At 45.6% G+C, this 16697-nt stretch overlaps 1 protein-coding gene across 16 annotated transcripts in view; it reads right to left on the bottom strand.

Moving 5' to 3' along the window:
• The window catches only part of LOC135908735 (uncharacterized), a 1076237-nt gene that overhangs the window by 712860 nt on the left and 346680 nt on the right, over window positions 1-16697 (bottom strand). For 15 of the 16 annotated variants that reach the window (XM_070529152.1, XM_070529157.1, XM_070529150.1 and 12 more), the window contains one exon: window positions 11523-11564. The exons of the other annotated variant lie outside the window; for it this stretch is intronic. In XM_070529152.1, coding sequence (XP_070385253.1) covers window positions 11523-11564 — 42 coding nt within the window. The remainder of the gene's footprint in view (window positions 1-11522; window positions 11565-16697) is intronic. 16 annotated transcript variants of the gene reach the window in all.

Raw genomic sequence — 16697 nt, 5'->3', positions numbered from 1 at the left:
CAATTGTTGCTCAGTGAAATCAAGAACACCACTGTGTCGGGTAGGATACCGCTACCCTATGTATACATAGGGTAGCGGTATCCTATGTATATCGGAATACATAGGATACCCTATGTATTCCGTTGAATTCAGGCACGCCTGTTAAACTCGCTGTACGAAGAGATTACTGCTTATATAGTCCGATAGCTTAATTTGAGTACCATCCCGGCGGATTTGTTTCCAGTGCTCGTAACAGAGCAAGCTAGATGACGGAATGAGGGCAGTTTTTCCGCCTAATTGCAGATCGCGAGACAAAGGGCGATTAGGCACATCGAATTATTATGCGTACTTCGTCATTTATGCTGTCATAAATTCTGCGCGGAAATTTTTATTAGTGGCGTGCAGGTCCACTTTGTTTTGGCGAAACGTAATCGGTAAACGGCAATTCGCGTCAATTTGCGTGCTCGTGCGTCGGAATCGGCTGGACGTTTATGACTCCATCCACGTTGCTGGTTCGCGTGTTAGTTTCCCAGTTATTTGTATGCCCGCTTACAGTATGTAGCTTAGTAGGATGTTGACGGTCGCTTTAGCTGACAGCGGGTGTGAATCTTCGCACCGTGCGACCGCGTGTTCGCCGCTCGCCATCTCCTCGCTATAACACGCTTAGGAACTTCCAAGCAAGTTTGTAGAAACTTGCGTCCTTGGACTTTTCGGTATTTTTTAAAACTTGTGGGTTATTCCCGCTGTTGGTTTATTCTGCTAAATAGCATGGATCTACAGTGCTTGCGAAACCGGGATCTTCGTCCTTGCCCCTTGCGCGCACGTATAATGCACCAAGGAGAGCGCGCGAGTAAAATGCCATTTCGTATAACTGTTAATGATAGTTGAAGGCGTTGGCGGCCGCACTGCCTTGGTTTGGCTGCGTACGTTAGGTAGCTGTTTCATGTTTCTTCCAGTGCCGTCGGCCTTTTCAGATGTTCTGTTCACGCTACCCTTAGCTTGCTCCCTGACGTAGAGAAATGGAAGGGACAGTGGTTGTCTTAGCAGTAACGTGAGCTCACGCTGCTGTTGCTTTATAATATGACCATTTTGCGGCGCCCCATATTAGTTAACAAAAACATTTCATTCGGGGAGAGAAGAAAGGGAGGATCACATGCCTGGCCTGCTATTCAGAAATTGTGCCAGCACTTCTGTGCTGTGGACATGCTGTTATATGCTGCTGACATGCTGACATGCTGACATGCTGGACATGCTGTTCTATGCTGTTCTGGTAGCACGACAGAACAATTACCTACAACGCGTACGTGCAGATTAAGTGCTTACATCATGATGTGCCCACAAAAATTATGCCATTTCTGCGCGTCCTCAAATTTAATATACTGCAAGCATAGCTACGTTCTCTACGTTCTGTTCGACAATAACCTGTGCAGAAACCGAATAGGGCTGTATCCACTTGGATAGTTTGTGACAAATATTCTTGTTCTTGTATGCAAAATAAAAATGAACACATTATTTCCAGTCTCTACACGAACCCTTCAAGTCATGGCTGTGGCATCCACAGTGGCCGAATACATCTCGGGTGTACCGAGGGGTCGTTCTGACTGACAAGTGCGACTGCGACGAGTTTCGGCTCGCTGTGGAGCTTGTAAGCCACGAACGAGTGCCACTTGGGTGGTGCATATTATGAGGACATTCACCAGTCACGCATGGATCATTTACAGGTGAGCCTAAAATATGTTCAAATATTTTTATGTATCTTACGTGTTTAGCAGTGAAACCTCACCAGGGCTTCCGCAGTGGATGTTTCTTTTTCTTTTTCTTAAGAAGGTTTCTCTCCAATTTTTTTAGTTGGTTTGAACCACCTGTCCTGAATGATGTTGCTCAAGCCTTCAAAGCAATTTTCGTCTGTGGAGTCGTAACTGGGTCAGTTGAGTATTGCAAAAGAAAAAAAAAGCCTGTAAACCGCCACCGATGGAAAGGAGCAACATATCTAGAACATGTGGGATATCATTCCTTCGCTTTCAGTCTTGCTCCTTCTTTTTAGTTTTTCTGTGTGCTGATGTTAGAACCAACACATATTTCTAAAATAAAATAGATAACCTCATTGAAACTACAATCATATTTCTTTCTCTTTTTTTGTGCACCATCAGTTACAGCGTCATATGCATTGCACCAAGGAGCACGAAGGTATGCGGTTTCTTATTAGCGTGACTCTTTTGGGTCGTTTGTAGAAGGCTTTATGATTATTTGTTTAGCACATTCTTCTACAAGATAGCCTCAGTGCGGCCATGCTAAAAATTTTTATAGCATGCATTGAAGCTGATGCTGCAAAAGCGAAAAAGATGGAGTCGTGCACACATCATATTTGATCCTCTGATTTACTTCTCTGCTAACGGCACTACCCCAAAAAATTAAAACCCCTATAAGCGTTTCGAGCGAACGTCTTAGCGACTCGTTGATGCTGATAATAGAGCGCCTGACGTTTAAGAGAACGCTACTATAATTGGGAGAAAATTCAATGCTTTGTCGAGTGAATATTGTTATTTGGCCTGTTATTGAAATGAAAAATACAGTAAACATTTGTCACTGTGTACTTAAGCTACTTCTAGGATGGAAAAGTCACACAAGGTTCATGTGGGCAAGTTCGTGCATGATACTTATAGTTAACAATGGCGCAAAAAACGGGAATTAATAGGGTCCACGTACAACAATATGGTGCCCAACTTCCAACTAGATTTTGGTAGTACGGCAGGTGGAAAGTCTAAGTCCCACGTGTTGTACGCTTTCCCTTTTCATCCCCATTTTCTTGCGCCGTTGTTAACCACAAGATGAAAAAACAGCACTCTCGCACCCCTAAACAAGCACCCCTACCTCATTATTGTTTAGGTGTTCTACAGTGTTATAATTGGTTATGCTTATTGGTGCTTTGTGCACGGTCTTGCCTTTTTGTGACGCATGGTTAGCGAGGTTTCCTAGGTATGTCATTTACTGCATTCTCAGCAGCCAACTTAGAAATCCTCCAGCCCTATTTCAAAGCAAACGCACGACTGTAATCTGCTTTGAAATTTTTGTAGACACTGAAAATATAAGTACTTGGAATTAAGTAAAATTGAAATACTGCAAAGTTTTGCAATTAAAAATCAATTTTGTACTACATTTTATGATATGGAGATGGCTAACCCATTGGGAATGATGTGAGGGGGCTGTGCAAAACTGACGATCTTCTATATCATGTTTGCAAATTTCCCACCTTTGAAGCATTCACAAATGAACTCAATTTTCTTTCTTGCATAGGCCAGTCAAACAATCCTAAAACCACTGAGGCAAACAGAATTGCTGCAGGACTTTCTTTTAAGAGTGAATGAACTTGCAGGTGAAAGTGAATGGCAACTTCAAAATTGTCTGCAAGGAAAACATCGTGGCTTTACCATCTGCACCATCGCCATCACCTGAGAAGCAGTCAGCCTCTTGTTGACTGCATATTTTATTTTAAGCTTTTCGTACCCATATGCTTTTTGGACAGTTTTTGGGACTTGTCCAGGCAGTTGTTGTGAAGGGTGAGCCATTTGACAGGGGCTTGATGTGGTTTAAGGTAGTCTCTGTTGAAAAACCTGCAGCAGTCAGGCCTAATATTCACATGCTAAATGTTTGGTAGATAGAAGCGACATGTCAGCTGCAAAACAAAAGTTGTGCCTTCTTTTACGATGTTTTATCACCAGGGCAAAGCGCCGGCTGTATGTTTCAAGGCTGGCTTGTTTTTTTTTTCCTTCTTTTTCTTTAAGATATTTCACTTGCATGTTTCAAGGCTGAGTTGTTTAGTTATTTAAAAATTTCTGACTTGTTTTCCATAATTTCTTACCATTGTATTTCACTCTTGCCTTGTTGAATCTTTAAAATCTGTAACATGCTTCCAGCTATTTGGTGCATACAATTTTAAAAACATTTACACGAACTTTTATGGTAATGTTTGGGATGAGTTATCCCAAACTGCCTAATGCTGGGGCAAGTAATCTGCCTCAAGTCGGAGGCTTTTTCAGGGTGCTTATAGAGCGTTTTGGTAACAATTAGCTGTGTATTATAGGTACATCTGTGATCTGCCAACTGTATTGTTTCTAGTGTTCATGTTTTTGTTGTGATATTTGGCACGTGCTTCTGCCAAGTTTTTGTGTGCAAATGTTCCATTGTTTATTTTGGCTTGCACTGTCTTTTCCCCTTAATAACTCATCCACTACATTCTTTATTAGTCTTGTGATAATCCAGCTGTACAAGCCGATTGTTTTATGCCTTTTTCGTATAATTTTAGAGTACTGAATTCTTTTGGAACGGGGATGCATAAACTCGGTAAATGGCAGACAGATACTTGCGCATTTCAGTTACGTCATTTCGTGCGATAAGCCAGAACACTTTATAGTCTCTGTTTAATGTTTATTTGTTTCACAGCCGATGTGCAAGTTTATTTGCATGTGGTGCACTTATGTCTCGGGCCATTTTTATTACCCACTTTTTTAATATAGGGGCATACGTGTAAATTCCACTTAGTGCCTAGTCTCCTTTCCTTTTTGTTATTTGTTCCTTGTTGACTAGCCATTTTCTATGAAATTTGAGACGAACATATAAGTGTATGCAATACTGCCACTCAATAGAGTTTACTCATTTTGAAAAGGAGTGTAATAATTTGTTTCACGGGTGTTTTAATTTAGGTACCTTGTTTCTTTTACATGCAGCTAAAGGCCAGAGCAGGATCCGGCAGGCGAAGCCAAAGTTTCGACTGTGCCATTCTAGGTACCTCAAACCTACTTTTATATAGAACTGTGCTCAAATAGGCAACTGTTGGGAACTGCCAGGGATCACACTGCTGCTAAAATTTCTACTTTCCCATTGTTGGTATCACCGCAGGCCACATACCGAGGCTGTGCTGTCAAAATAATGTCGGTGGTTTCCTTCTGACACAAATGCATCAATCAGCTTGGCATACGACCTCAGTTTGTACTAACAGGGGAAAGCAGAAATATTTCAGAAGTGGGAACACATAGACAGTTTCCTGTCTATTAGAACACCGTTTATATAAAAAGCAGGTCTGAAGATTCCTGGAACGGCGCACCGGATATAGCAACGACTATTTTATGTGGATCAAGGTTCCAGGAACTCAAAGAACCCTTTTATTTGGAACAGGGTTCCATATACTCTTATGTGGAACGATGATCCACATAATCGATAACTAAAAATGAGTAGTGCACTGTTCCATCTAATTTTTAAAGTATGTTGAACGTGGTTCCAAATATATAAGCGGAACTTTTTTGCAAAAAAGTTCCAGCTACTAAGTGGATCTTATGTGGATCCAGATTAAGAGTGTAGCAGACGACGCAGATCACGACTCTGCCGCTCGAGCGCCTGCGCCTGCTCGAGCTGCTGCCGCCGCACGACTCCATTGCTTGCCGCATCGCGATGCAATACATTCCAAGTTTTCCATTAAGTGTGAAACAGACTGTAAAAGCTTCTATTTGACTTTAAGAAGATCGGTACGCTTGACAATTATTTTTATGGCTGCAATGCGGCGAAAAGGCAGTGAATGCTTAGACATGTAAGTGACGCTCAGCAGGTAATTGGAAACAACATCGTATGTGCTACCGGAAAAATTGTCACCACATACGATGCGGCCCATACATATGGCACATACGAGCTAAAGCTTTTTGCAGTTTTTCACAAAATGTTTGCTACAAATTCGTGTTGTCTCTAATGGCGACAACGGACTTCCATCGACACTGTGCGGAAATAAACAAAATATATCGCTGCATAGCACAAGTACAACATGCGCACACAAATTTAACTAGTACGTTCCCTACAATATCGAATAGAGGCAGCAATGTATATAGCTCGGCCATTTCTTAAGAGTGCTCAAGAGACGGAAGTTGAAAGTATTAGTAATCATTTCTGCTACAGCAATGCCGGCGCGACCAACACGCGGGCGTGTATCATCCAGTAACTCGGTCGATCGGTGCAGTGGTGATGCAGGAATGAACTCCGGTCATGTTCAATGCGTCGTACACATATTCAATTTCTCGGCACGCGTGAACTTCAGCTACTGCTAGCGCATACAACAGAAGTGGGTTCCATTCTTGGGCAGCGCACACACAAACGAAACACGAGGAAGAAGACAGGACAAGCGCTGGTCGAACAGCTGAAAGTTTTTTATATGAATAAAAGGATTATATACCGAGTAATTATTAAATTCATGTGGGTTACATATAAAAGCCGTCATACACTCACGAGTGATCAATGAACGAGCTCGCTTCGTTTGCCAGTTATTTACTTCGTTCGGCGCACCGCAGTGATCCATGTCTGTTGTCTGCTTTTTTCATACCATTTTCTTATGAATCGGCAGAATTTCACTGTCGGCATCAACCCTTTCGCGTTTACATTGCTGTCGTGACAGTTAACAACACAATAATAATTCCCCGTCACGCGAAGAGGCGCCGTCACAAACAAGAGACGTTTCGCCCCCAGCGTGAACTGAACGCGGGCGCGGTCGTGAGGGGAAGCGGCGGTGGAAACCTAGACCCGACTTCGTTCCGACAGGGGAGAAACGAGCGCTGGCGTCTAGGATGAAACTTGACGTCCGGACACCCATAGCAACCTGCAGTCACTATTGGCCTCGAGCTCTACCACTGGAATGGCTGGCGCCACCGTCGGCGTGACGTGGTAGGAGGGATTACGTGGACATAGCGGCCGCGTCGGCTGCTTCGGGAGCGCCGAAGCGAGTTGAAAACAAGTTTAAATTCCGTCGTACGCTGCGGTCCCCATTTAGTGGCGAAATTTTCCCGCTTCGAGTGTCTCCTTTACAACGCTTGAAAGCACTACAATAGGTAGTGGCTGCCTTGAAGGCGCGCAACATGGTAAGCTACTGCTCGGGGCCGCAGGGCCGGACGCACGTAACGGAGGCCGGTGTCAGCCTTATTCACACGTAGCCGAAGGGCAAGAAGCTGCGTGAAGCTTGGCTCGCGAAACATAAAACCGGCAAACAGCCATCGGCTACAACTCGGGTATGCAGCAAGCACAGATGCGAGGAAGATTTCTGCTACGGCACCCGGCCTGCGATGTTCTGAAAACGCGCACTGAGACGCTCGCCCGAGTCCGCTGCCCGACTAATGTCCTGACGGTTTGGTCTATTAACTTGTCGATGCTATAGATACTGGCAAGTTCAGTGGAGTGGAAAGGCAGCGGTAAGAAGCACATTTCAAAAAAGCATGACATATGGTCATGTTTGTGTTATGCATTAATGCACTGGATTACAAAAAAAAGGAGCAGCGGGAAATTGCACGCTGAGAACACCAATAAACATACAGTGCGACGCAACTCGAGAAATAATATTGAAAGGTCATATCATTTAGAAGAAAAACAGATTGAATAGTCGCGACGGCACATCACACTCCCTGTATGCGTCGAAGTCTCTACAATGAAATTATTTTTGAACAGCTCTGACAGCACCCACGCAAGAATGGTTGCTTGTGTACTGTCAAATGCTCATATTCTGCGGCCTAAAGCTTATGGCACGGTGCGAAAACGTGCGCGCGGGGAAAGCGAAACAGTGCGCGGACAAGCATGCAGACGCGCAGTCCGTCGCTGCGAATCTGCGCGATCGCTGCATTGAGGCTTCGTTCTATTACGCTCCCCTTAGTATACAAACGCTATAAGAACATATTTCACATAGTTTGCTCTCAGCGTTTACCTACCTTTCACGCAAGAAACCAGTTCGGGAGACTCCATCGAGGCGACCGCGCGCAGTGGCGTTCACTGTACGCATTCGGTAAAGAGATAGGGTCTGTAAACGATTGTGTGCTTTCAGTTTGCCCAAGATTATTGTTTAGAGGGCGGCCGCGGTGGCGCAGAGGTAGAAGACTCGCCTCGCGTGCAAGCGGTCCGTGGTTCGAATCCCGGTGCCGGCAATTTTCCACCGGAATAAAAAAAAAGAAATATCCGCGTGTTGATAAAATTGCACAAACAGGCCTGGAGTATGGCCTGATCACGGTGACCAGAACTGGTAATGCACTCTCTCACCAGAGCAGGATTGGCCACCCTGGTGCAGTACTTGGTCACAACCTCCTATATGAACACAACAATCAAACCCCGGCCCTCAGTCCCCAGCAGCTGCGATCAAGCTACAGAACAGGTATTCGGCCTTAACTCGGGAAGAGGACCATATTGTTGAAGCAATGAACGAGAATCTTGTGGACATCATTAACGAGTGCGCAATAGAAATCGGTGGTAACTCCGTTAGACAGGATACCAGCAAGCTATCGCAGGAGACGAAAGATCTGATCAACAAACGCCAGAAACAGCCGCTAAACCTACAGCTGGAACAGAAGTGGCAGAACTTTCGAAGTTAATCAACAAGCGTAAGACAGCTGACATAAGGAAGTATATTATGGATAGAATTGAACATGCTCTCAGGAACGGAGGAAGGTAAGAACAGTGAAGACAAAACTAGGAATTGGAAAGAATCAGATGTATGCGTTAAGAGACAAAGCCGGCAATATCATTACTATTAAGGATGAGATAGTTCAAGTGGCTGAGGAGTTCTATAGAGATTTGTGCAGTACCAGTGGCACCCACGACGATAATGGAAGAGAAAATAGCCTAGAGGAATTCGAAATCCCAAAGGTAACGCTGGAAGATGTAAAGAAAGCCTTGGGAGATATGCAAAGGGGGAAAGCAGCTGGGGAGCTTCAAGTAACAGCAGATTTGTTGAAGGATGGTGGGCAGATTGTTCTAGAGAAACTGGCCACCCTGTATACGCAATGCCTCATGACCTCGAGCGTACCAGAATCTTGGAAAAACGCTAACATAATCCTAATCCATAAGAAAGGGGACGCCAAAGACTTGAAAAATTATAGACCGATCAGCTTACTGTCCGTTGCCTACAAACTATTTACTAAGGTAATCGCAAATAGAATCAGGAACACATTAGACTTCTGTCAAGCTAAGGACCAGGCAGGATTCAGTAAAGTGTACTCAACAATAGATCATATTCACACTATCAATCAGGTGATAGAGAAATGTGCGGAATATAACCAACCCTTATATATAGCTTTCATTGATTACGAGAAAGCGGCTGATTCTGTCGAAAACTCAGCAGTAATGAAGGTATTACGGAATCAGGGTGTGGACGAGCCGTATGTAAATATACTGAAAGATATCTATAGCGCCTCCACAGCCACCGTAGTCTTCCATAAAGAAAGCAACAAAATCCCTATAAAGAAAGGCGTCAGGCAGGGAGATACGATCTCTCCAATGCTATTCACAGCGTGTTTACAGGAGGTATTCAGAGACCTGGATTGGGAAGAAATGGGGATAAATGTTAATGGAGAATACCTTAGTAACTTGCGATTCGCTGATGATATTGCCTTGCTTAGTAACTCAGGGGACCAACTGCAATGCATGCTCACTGACCTGGAGAGAGAAGAGTGGGTCTAAAAATTAATCTGCAGAAAACTAAAGTAATGTTTAACAGTCTCGGAAGAGAACAGCAGTTTACAATAGGCGGCGAGGCACTGGAAGTCGTAAGGGAATACATCTACTTAGGGCAGGTAGTGACTGCGGATCCGGATCATGAGACAGAAATAATCAGAAGAATAAGAATGGGCTGGGGTGCGTTTGGCAGGCATTCTCAGATCATGAACAGCAGGTTGCCATTATCCCTCAAGAGAAAAGTGTATAATAGCTGTGTCTTACCAGTACTCACCTACGGGGCAGAAACCTGGAGGCTTACGAAAAGGGTTCTACTCAAATTGAGGACGACGCAACGAGCTATGGAAAGAAGAATGATAGGTGTACCGTTAAGGGATAAGAAAAGAGCAAATTGGGTGAGGGAACAAACGCGAGTTAATGACATCTTAGTTGAAATCAACAAAAAGAAATGGGCATGGGCAGGACATGTAATGAGGAGGGTAGATAACCGATGGTCATTAAGGGTTCCGGAGTGGATTCCAAGGGAAGGGAAGCGTAGCAGGGGACGGCAGAAAGTTAGGTGGGCGGATGAGATTAAGAAGTTTGCAGGATCGGGATCATGAGACTTAAATAATCAGAAGAATAAGAATGCGCTGGGGTGCGTTTGGCAGGCATTCTCAGATCATGAACAGCTGGTTGCCATTATCGCTCAAGAGAAAAGTGTATAATAGCTGTGCCTTACCAGCACTCACCTACGGGGTAGAAACCTGGAGGCTTACGAAAAGGGTTCTACTCAAACTGATGACTACGAAACGAGCTATGGAAAGAAGAATGATAGGTGTAACGTAAAGGGATAAAAAAAAGAGCAGATTGGGTGAGGGAACCAGCGCAAGTTAATGACATCTTAGTTGAAATCAAGAAAAAGAAAAGGGCATGGGCAGGACATGTAATGAGGCGGGAAGATAACCGATGGTAATTAAGGGTTACGGACTGGATCCCAAGGGAAGGGAAGCGTAGCAGGGGGCGGCAGAAAGTTAGGTGGGGGGATGAGATTAAGCAGTTTGCAGGGACGGCGTGGCCACAATTAATACATGACCGGGGTTGTTGGAGAAGTATGGGAGAGGCCTTTGCCCTGCAGTGGGCGTAACCCGGCTGTATACTATTATTAATAATAATAATATAATTTTTATTATTATTATTTAGAGAGTACAAACTTCTCTCGTTTCGAAAGTACTTGCAGAAATGTCCGGGAGAGCTCGCGCGTGGCGTTTTCAGTGAGCGCTGACAGCAAAACCTATGAGGAGCGTGCCGCGTGATCCCTCATACTACGCCAGCGAGGCGCTTCCGATAGAAGTCGTCGTTGCGACGCCACGTTACCTTTGCTCTCGCTCTCCGAAGTCGGCATGTGGTTCCTGTCTCTCTCTCTCACTCCTACTCTGTGTAGCTGCGGCGCTATCCTGCCAGGCTTCGTGGCCGCTGTTGCTTGCTCGGTCTCTCTTCATGCAGAACAACGGTGGCAGGCGGCGTTCGCACCGTAGGCTGCTGTTGCTTGTTGGCACGGGCCGCAAGTACCGCTATGGTTCATTAATAGCAGCACTACACACGAAGCAGCACTCAGCGGCGTTCTAGTGGAAATTCATGCTTTCGTATTCGCAACTCATAAGTGCTTAGGTAAACTCGGATTTTTATAAGGTGTTTCAAAAATTCCACTCGCCGTTTTACGTTATGGACAAGCTGCAATGTACATGATCTCAACATGCCTATTATTTGTATTTAATGCTTGCAACATGAAGCATTTGTACATATGTTTTCGAAAGAAATCTACAGATCTCCGCATAAACTTTGATACACTGGATTTGTGTAGAAACTGGGACAACTCTCTCCTAAGACATCGACGTTACTTTTAAGCTCGGAGCATCCACACTCGTCTTACAGCGATCAAAGTACAGCACGTAGCCACAAGTCTGTCGCGCAGCCAATATAGCCTAGTACACTTCTGCTGTACTCGTGTTCCGCAGCTGGGCTGACAGGTGACGACGGGTGAGAGGCTTGCAAGAGGGCATCTACTTTGTATAAACGAAAGAAATCGAAATGCTTACTTGCGCTTACTTCGCCTACGCTCTTTCCAAGCGTTGCGTTCTCTGAAAATTATGAGCGAAACACCTAAGTTCTTCCTCGATTCGAAATTGTAGTACAGCTCGAATAGTATTGCTATCTATTCTCGTCTCAATGTGATAATAAATGAGGCCATACTATGGATTACACAATTGAGATAAAAAAAGGTAATTTTGCAGGCTGCTTCTGGACTACTGCTGCATTTAAAAGGAAATTTACGGTGATGTCGGATATGAGGACCGAGCAACACTGAAAGGTATATTTGTGAGGACTTTATAACGTGTAATAACAATCCTTATTGTAATGCAACATAATAAGACTCATATAACAAAAAGCATTGTTCTGCGCGGCCGCCTGGAAGAAAGATAAATTTTCCCAATCAATTAAGGCGTAGTGTGGTTTTTCTTCTATTTTACTTATGAGCTCGTGTTGTAAAATGTCAGCGCTTAATACCTTAGTGCTGAAATAGCATAGGTTTTCACAGGGGAGTATCTGCTGTTGTAATATTAGAGATTTTGCTTCTGCCATTACCAATCTTAGCTAGTTGGACATAATCTTTTATGATTTTATGAAAGCAGTCGACTCTGTCTACCATTCCAAACTAATCTTGAAGGCATTTTCTGTGTAGCACAACGACTCCGCGCAAAGAGATGGGAACAGGACCCATACACAGAGGTCTGAGTCTTTTGTTCGGTCTCTGCCTCCACGTGCTAGTAGTTCTACACGAAAAAATCTTCAAGATGACGGACCAGCACGCCCGAATTTTGACAGTGATCCAAACTAGTATCAAAACTAACAGCTGTGATGGGACATCAAAGAAATACAGATTCGATGAGATATATTCTGTTCCTTCGCTAATAAGATGCACTCCTATTTGTTGGCATTCCATCAGCAACATTTACAGTCGCCTCGAGAAACTCTCAGTGGTTTCTTCTTGGGTAAGTGCTGCTTTTTTTCGCCGTGACAACGTTGTTGTTAGTCATGAGTGAAACTTAAGACGTTTTGCAGATGAACGTATTACATCTATTTCTTTATTTGTTACTGTACTCGTTATTGGTACAATGAAGGATTATAAAGAGATGGTGCAATAAATATGGATAACTATATGAAAAAGTAAACACAAACAGCTTTCAAATGATATACCTTGGTATATTGAAAGACTCTTATGAAAGAGTAAATGAGACAATAAGCAGTATAACTATAGTAAAAGTTAATAGAGGAAGACATAGAAAGAAACAGAAATCTTGGATAATTTTTAAACATTATAGCACTGGACAGTTCAAAAATATAGTGCAAGTTAGAGTAAGACGATAAGCAATGCATAAAATGCAAATAATTCATAACACAAAGCTGACAATTTGTAGATTAGGAAGATAGTGCAATAAAAAAGCAAACAGCAAACAGAACTGGACAGAAGAAAACGTAACTGCTTCGCTATGCATTAGCATCAAGGAGCGCTGAACAAATTAGTGTGTGCCTCATGGAAGAGATCAGTGTTGACAATAAAAACTTGTGCATCCTGCACGTTATTGTATTACTGGCACGTTTTTGGCAGAATCGAATTTCTTTATTTGTTTATAAACAATACCTCAAGAACTCTTTGCAAAGGTCTGGTGTCGCATTTAGTTGTTTATTTTTGGTCGCGTTTTCACCCTGTATAGGCCTACGATTGTCCAATAATATTATTACGATATGATCAAGCGATGCTCAAGAAACGAGCCGCCGCGAGAACGACGACTAAGTTGGTCGGTGCGCTTGGTGCGAGCGAGTGTCGGCCTGGCTGCCTGGCTCCAGTGTAAATAGCCTGTAAATAGCGTCTTCGGTCTGTGTCTTTCCACAGGCAACATTCTGGTGGAGGTCATCGATCCCCGTCCTCACCACGGAACTCAGAAGTGGTCGGCACACCGAGCTTGTCACCATGCCTCCCGGTGACGCGGCCACCTCTGCAACAGCTTCAGCTTGTCCCACTGCTCCAATCATCACGGTCGCCCCACATCGCAACCCAGGTGTGTTCTCTGGCCAGGAGAGAGCGGATGTCGACGACTGGATCAAGCTCTATGAACACGCCAGTGCTAATCACAGGTGGGACCCAACGAATATGCTCGCCAATGTCATCTTTTATCTTGGCGGCACCCAACGCGTGTGGCATTAGAGGCATGACGACGAGATAACCAGTTGGGACAATTTCAAAGAAAAGCTCAAAGAACTGTTCGGCGACCCCATTGGCCGCAAGGTTGCCGCGAGAAAGGCTCTTGCGTCTCGTGTTCAGACATCTACAGAGCCGTACGTTTCATACATCCTCGGCGTCTTGGCTCTATGCTGAAAAGCTGACGACGCGACGTCTCAAGCAGATAAAGTGTCACATGTCCTAAAAGGCATCGCCGACGACGCTTTCAATTTGCTTGTTTACGGCAACATCTCGACTATCGACGCCATCATCAAAGAATGCCGTCGCCTTGAACAAGATAAGAGCCGCCGAATCACGCCCCACATCACGCGGCTACCCAACACTGCTAATACCACCTCTGCTAATACCACATCAGACCACCACCTCTGACGACATCACCCGTATTGTTCGCCGCGAACTCAAGGCCACCTGTTCGCCAGCTTTTTCCACGACGCCTCCCGATCCGCGTGCAACCATCATTGCTATGATCCAGGTCTGAACTCCGTGTGTTCTATGTCTTAACCCAGCGTTCCCCAGTTCTCTAGCGGCCCTCCTCGTCCTCGGCAGTCCTTTTCCGCCACATCTCTCCGCAACCCGTCCGATTGGCATACCCCTGATCACCGGCCGATCTGCTTCCATTGCTGTCGCATCGGCCACGTTACTCGTCACTGCCGCAACTGATGGCCACCACCTCCTCGAAAATACACAGCCGCTTATTCCGGCACCTTTGGACCTTCCGTTCCCTATACCACCCGCCATGAATCCACTGCCGCTGATGCTCCTGCTCCGAACCATCGGTACAGCAGCTCGCCCTCACCTCGACGCCGTCAGTCTCGTTCGCCCCAACCCCGTCGCTTCTCATCGCCGCCTATCGCCTCCCGAATCCAGCCGGAAAACTAGGCACTGCAGCTTCTGGAGGTGAAGCTGCGTTGTCGACCCTGCCCTCAAATCCTCTGCTCACGTTACCCACGAACCGAAACCTCCTTGACATTGACTTGACGGCTATCTTGTCACGGCACTCATCGATACAGGAGCACATCTTTCAATTATGAGTGCTGCCTTCCGACGACGACTGAACAAGCTCCTCACCCCAGCGTCGGCACGCGTCGTCTGCGTTGCGGATGGCGGTACTGTGCCTATCATCGACATGTGTATGGCACGTGTCAGCATGGCCGGCCGCCACGCTCCTGTCCTCTTCACCGTAATTGTTCATTGCCCCCACGTCCTCATTCTCGGCCTCGATTTTCTCTGCGCACATTCTGCTCTTATCGACTGCTTTTCCAGTACCCTTCGCCTTGAGTTGCCGATGCTCGCAGACGCTTCTGACGCACCCCACTGCCGCTTACGTCCCACCCGCTTTCTTCGCCTGCAGCCAAAGTCAATAGCCTACATTGAACTGTTGACTTTCCCACTAGTTCCTGATGGCGAGTACCTCGTCACTCCTCTGCCCGACATTGCAATAAGGTATGACGTTACAGTGCCTCACAGTATACTTACTATTACTGCGAACCGCACTTTCATGCCTCTCTTTAACTTTATATTGGCAAAGCAAATTCTACCGCAAGGTATTTGCCTTGCAACCGTTGATTGTCTCTGCGACTAATACGTGGCAGCGTTATCGACCGATGGTTCTCGCAAGCTTAGCAGGCCCCTCGCGCCAGCCTAGGGTGCCGATCCCAATATAAAGAAAATGGTTGCGACGGACCTGCCCTCGGTGCGGGTTGAAGAGCTTTGCCAAGTATTATCGTCCTACCGAGATATTTTCGACATCGACGATCGCCCTTTAGGCCAGACGCTCGCGGTCAAGCATCGGATTCTTACTGGCGATGCTACGCCTATTCACCGATGACCGTATGGAGTTTCTGCGTCGGAACGCCGAGTAATTCAAAACGAGGTCAACAAAATGCTCGATAAAAACATCATTGAGCCTTCTTCGTGTCCCTGGGCGTCACCTGTGGTGTTGGTTAAGAAGAAGGACGGCACGTGGTGCTTCTTTGTAGACCACCATCATCTGAACAATATTACTAAGAAGGACGTCTACCCGCTCCCACGTATAGACGACGCCCTTGGCTGCCTGCACTGTTCCAGCTATTTCTCGTATATTGATCTTCGTTCGGAATACTGGCAGATTGCTGTTGACAATATGGACAGAGAAAAAACCGCGTTCATCACACTTGATGGCCTGTACCAATTTAAGGTAATGCCGTTTGCATTATGCAACGCCCCTGCCACCTTCGAGCGTATGATGGACTCCTTGCTCCTAGGTTTCTAATGGTCCACATGCCTCTGCTACCTCGACGACGTCATCGTCTTCTCGCCAACGTTCGACACTCACCTTGAACGTCCCACAACTATACTTGATGTATTTCGAAAGCCGAAGCCACAATTAACTCGTCCAAATGTTGTTTTGGCCACGGGCAAATTACTCTTCTGGGCCATCTCGTTGACGCTTCCGGAGTGCAGCCTGATCCCGACAAAACTCGTGCTGTCAGAGTTTCTGGTTCCGAAGACAGCCGCAGACGTTCGCAGTTTTGTAGGGCTGTGCTCGTACTTTCGTCGTTTTGTTCCAGATGTTGCGACAATTGCTAGGTCCTTAACTAATCTTTTGGAGAAACGCGTTCATTTCTCGTGGGGTACTGCAGCAGCCACCACCTTCTGTGATCTCGCCACTCTTCTAAACTCACCACCCATTCTCTGCAACTTCGACCAAGAAGCCTCTACAGAATTGCGTACAGATGCCAGCGGTCATGGCGTAGGTGCCGCCTTAGCCCAGCGTCAGCGTGGCAAGGATCGCGTTATTGCTTATGCGAGCCGCCTCCGAGCACCATCGGAGCGCAACTATTCCATTACAGAACGAGAATGCCTTGCTGTTGTCTGGGCGGTAGCGAAATTCCGTCGTTACCTTTACGGTCGCCCTTTTTCCGTAGTCACTGACCATCATGCTCTCTGCTGGCTCTCATCACTAAACGATCCTACAGGCCGGCTTGGCCGA

This window comes from Dermacentor albipictus, unplaced genomic scaffold (genome assembly GCF_038994185.2).
Source record: "Dermacentor albipictus isolate Rhodes 1998 colony unplaced genomic scaffold, USDA_Dalb.pri_finalv2 scaffold_18, whole genome shotgun sequence".
NCBI lineage: Eukaryota > Metazoa > Arthropoda > Arachnida > Ixodida > Ixodidae > Dermacentor > Dermacentor albipictus.
Note: the sequence above shows the minus strand (reverse complement) of the source record. Positions and strands in the feature narration are given on the sequence as shown.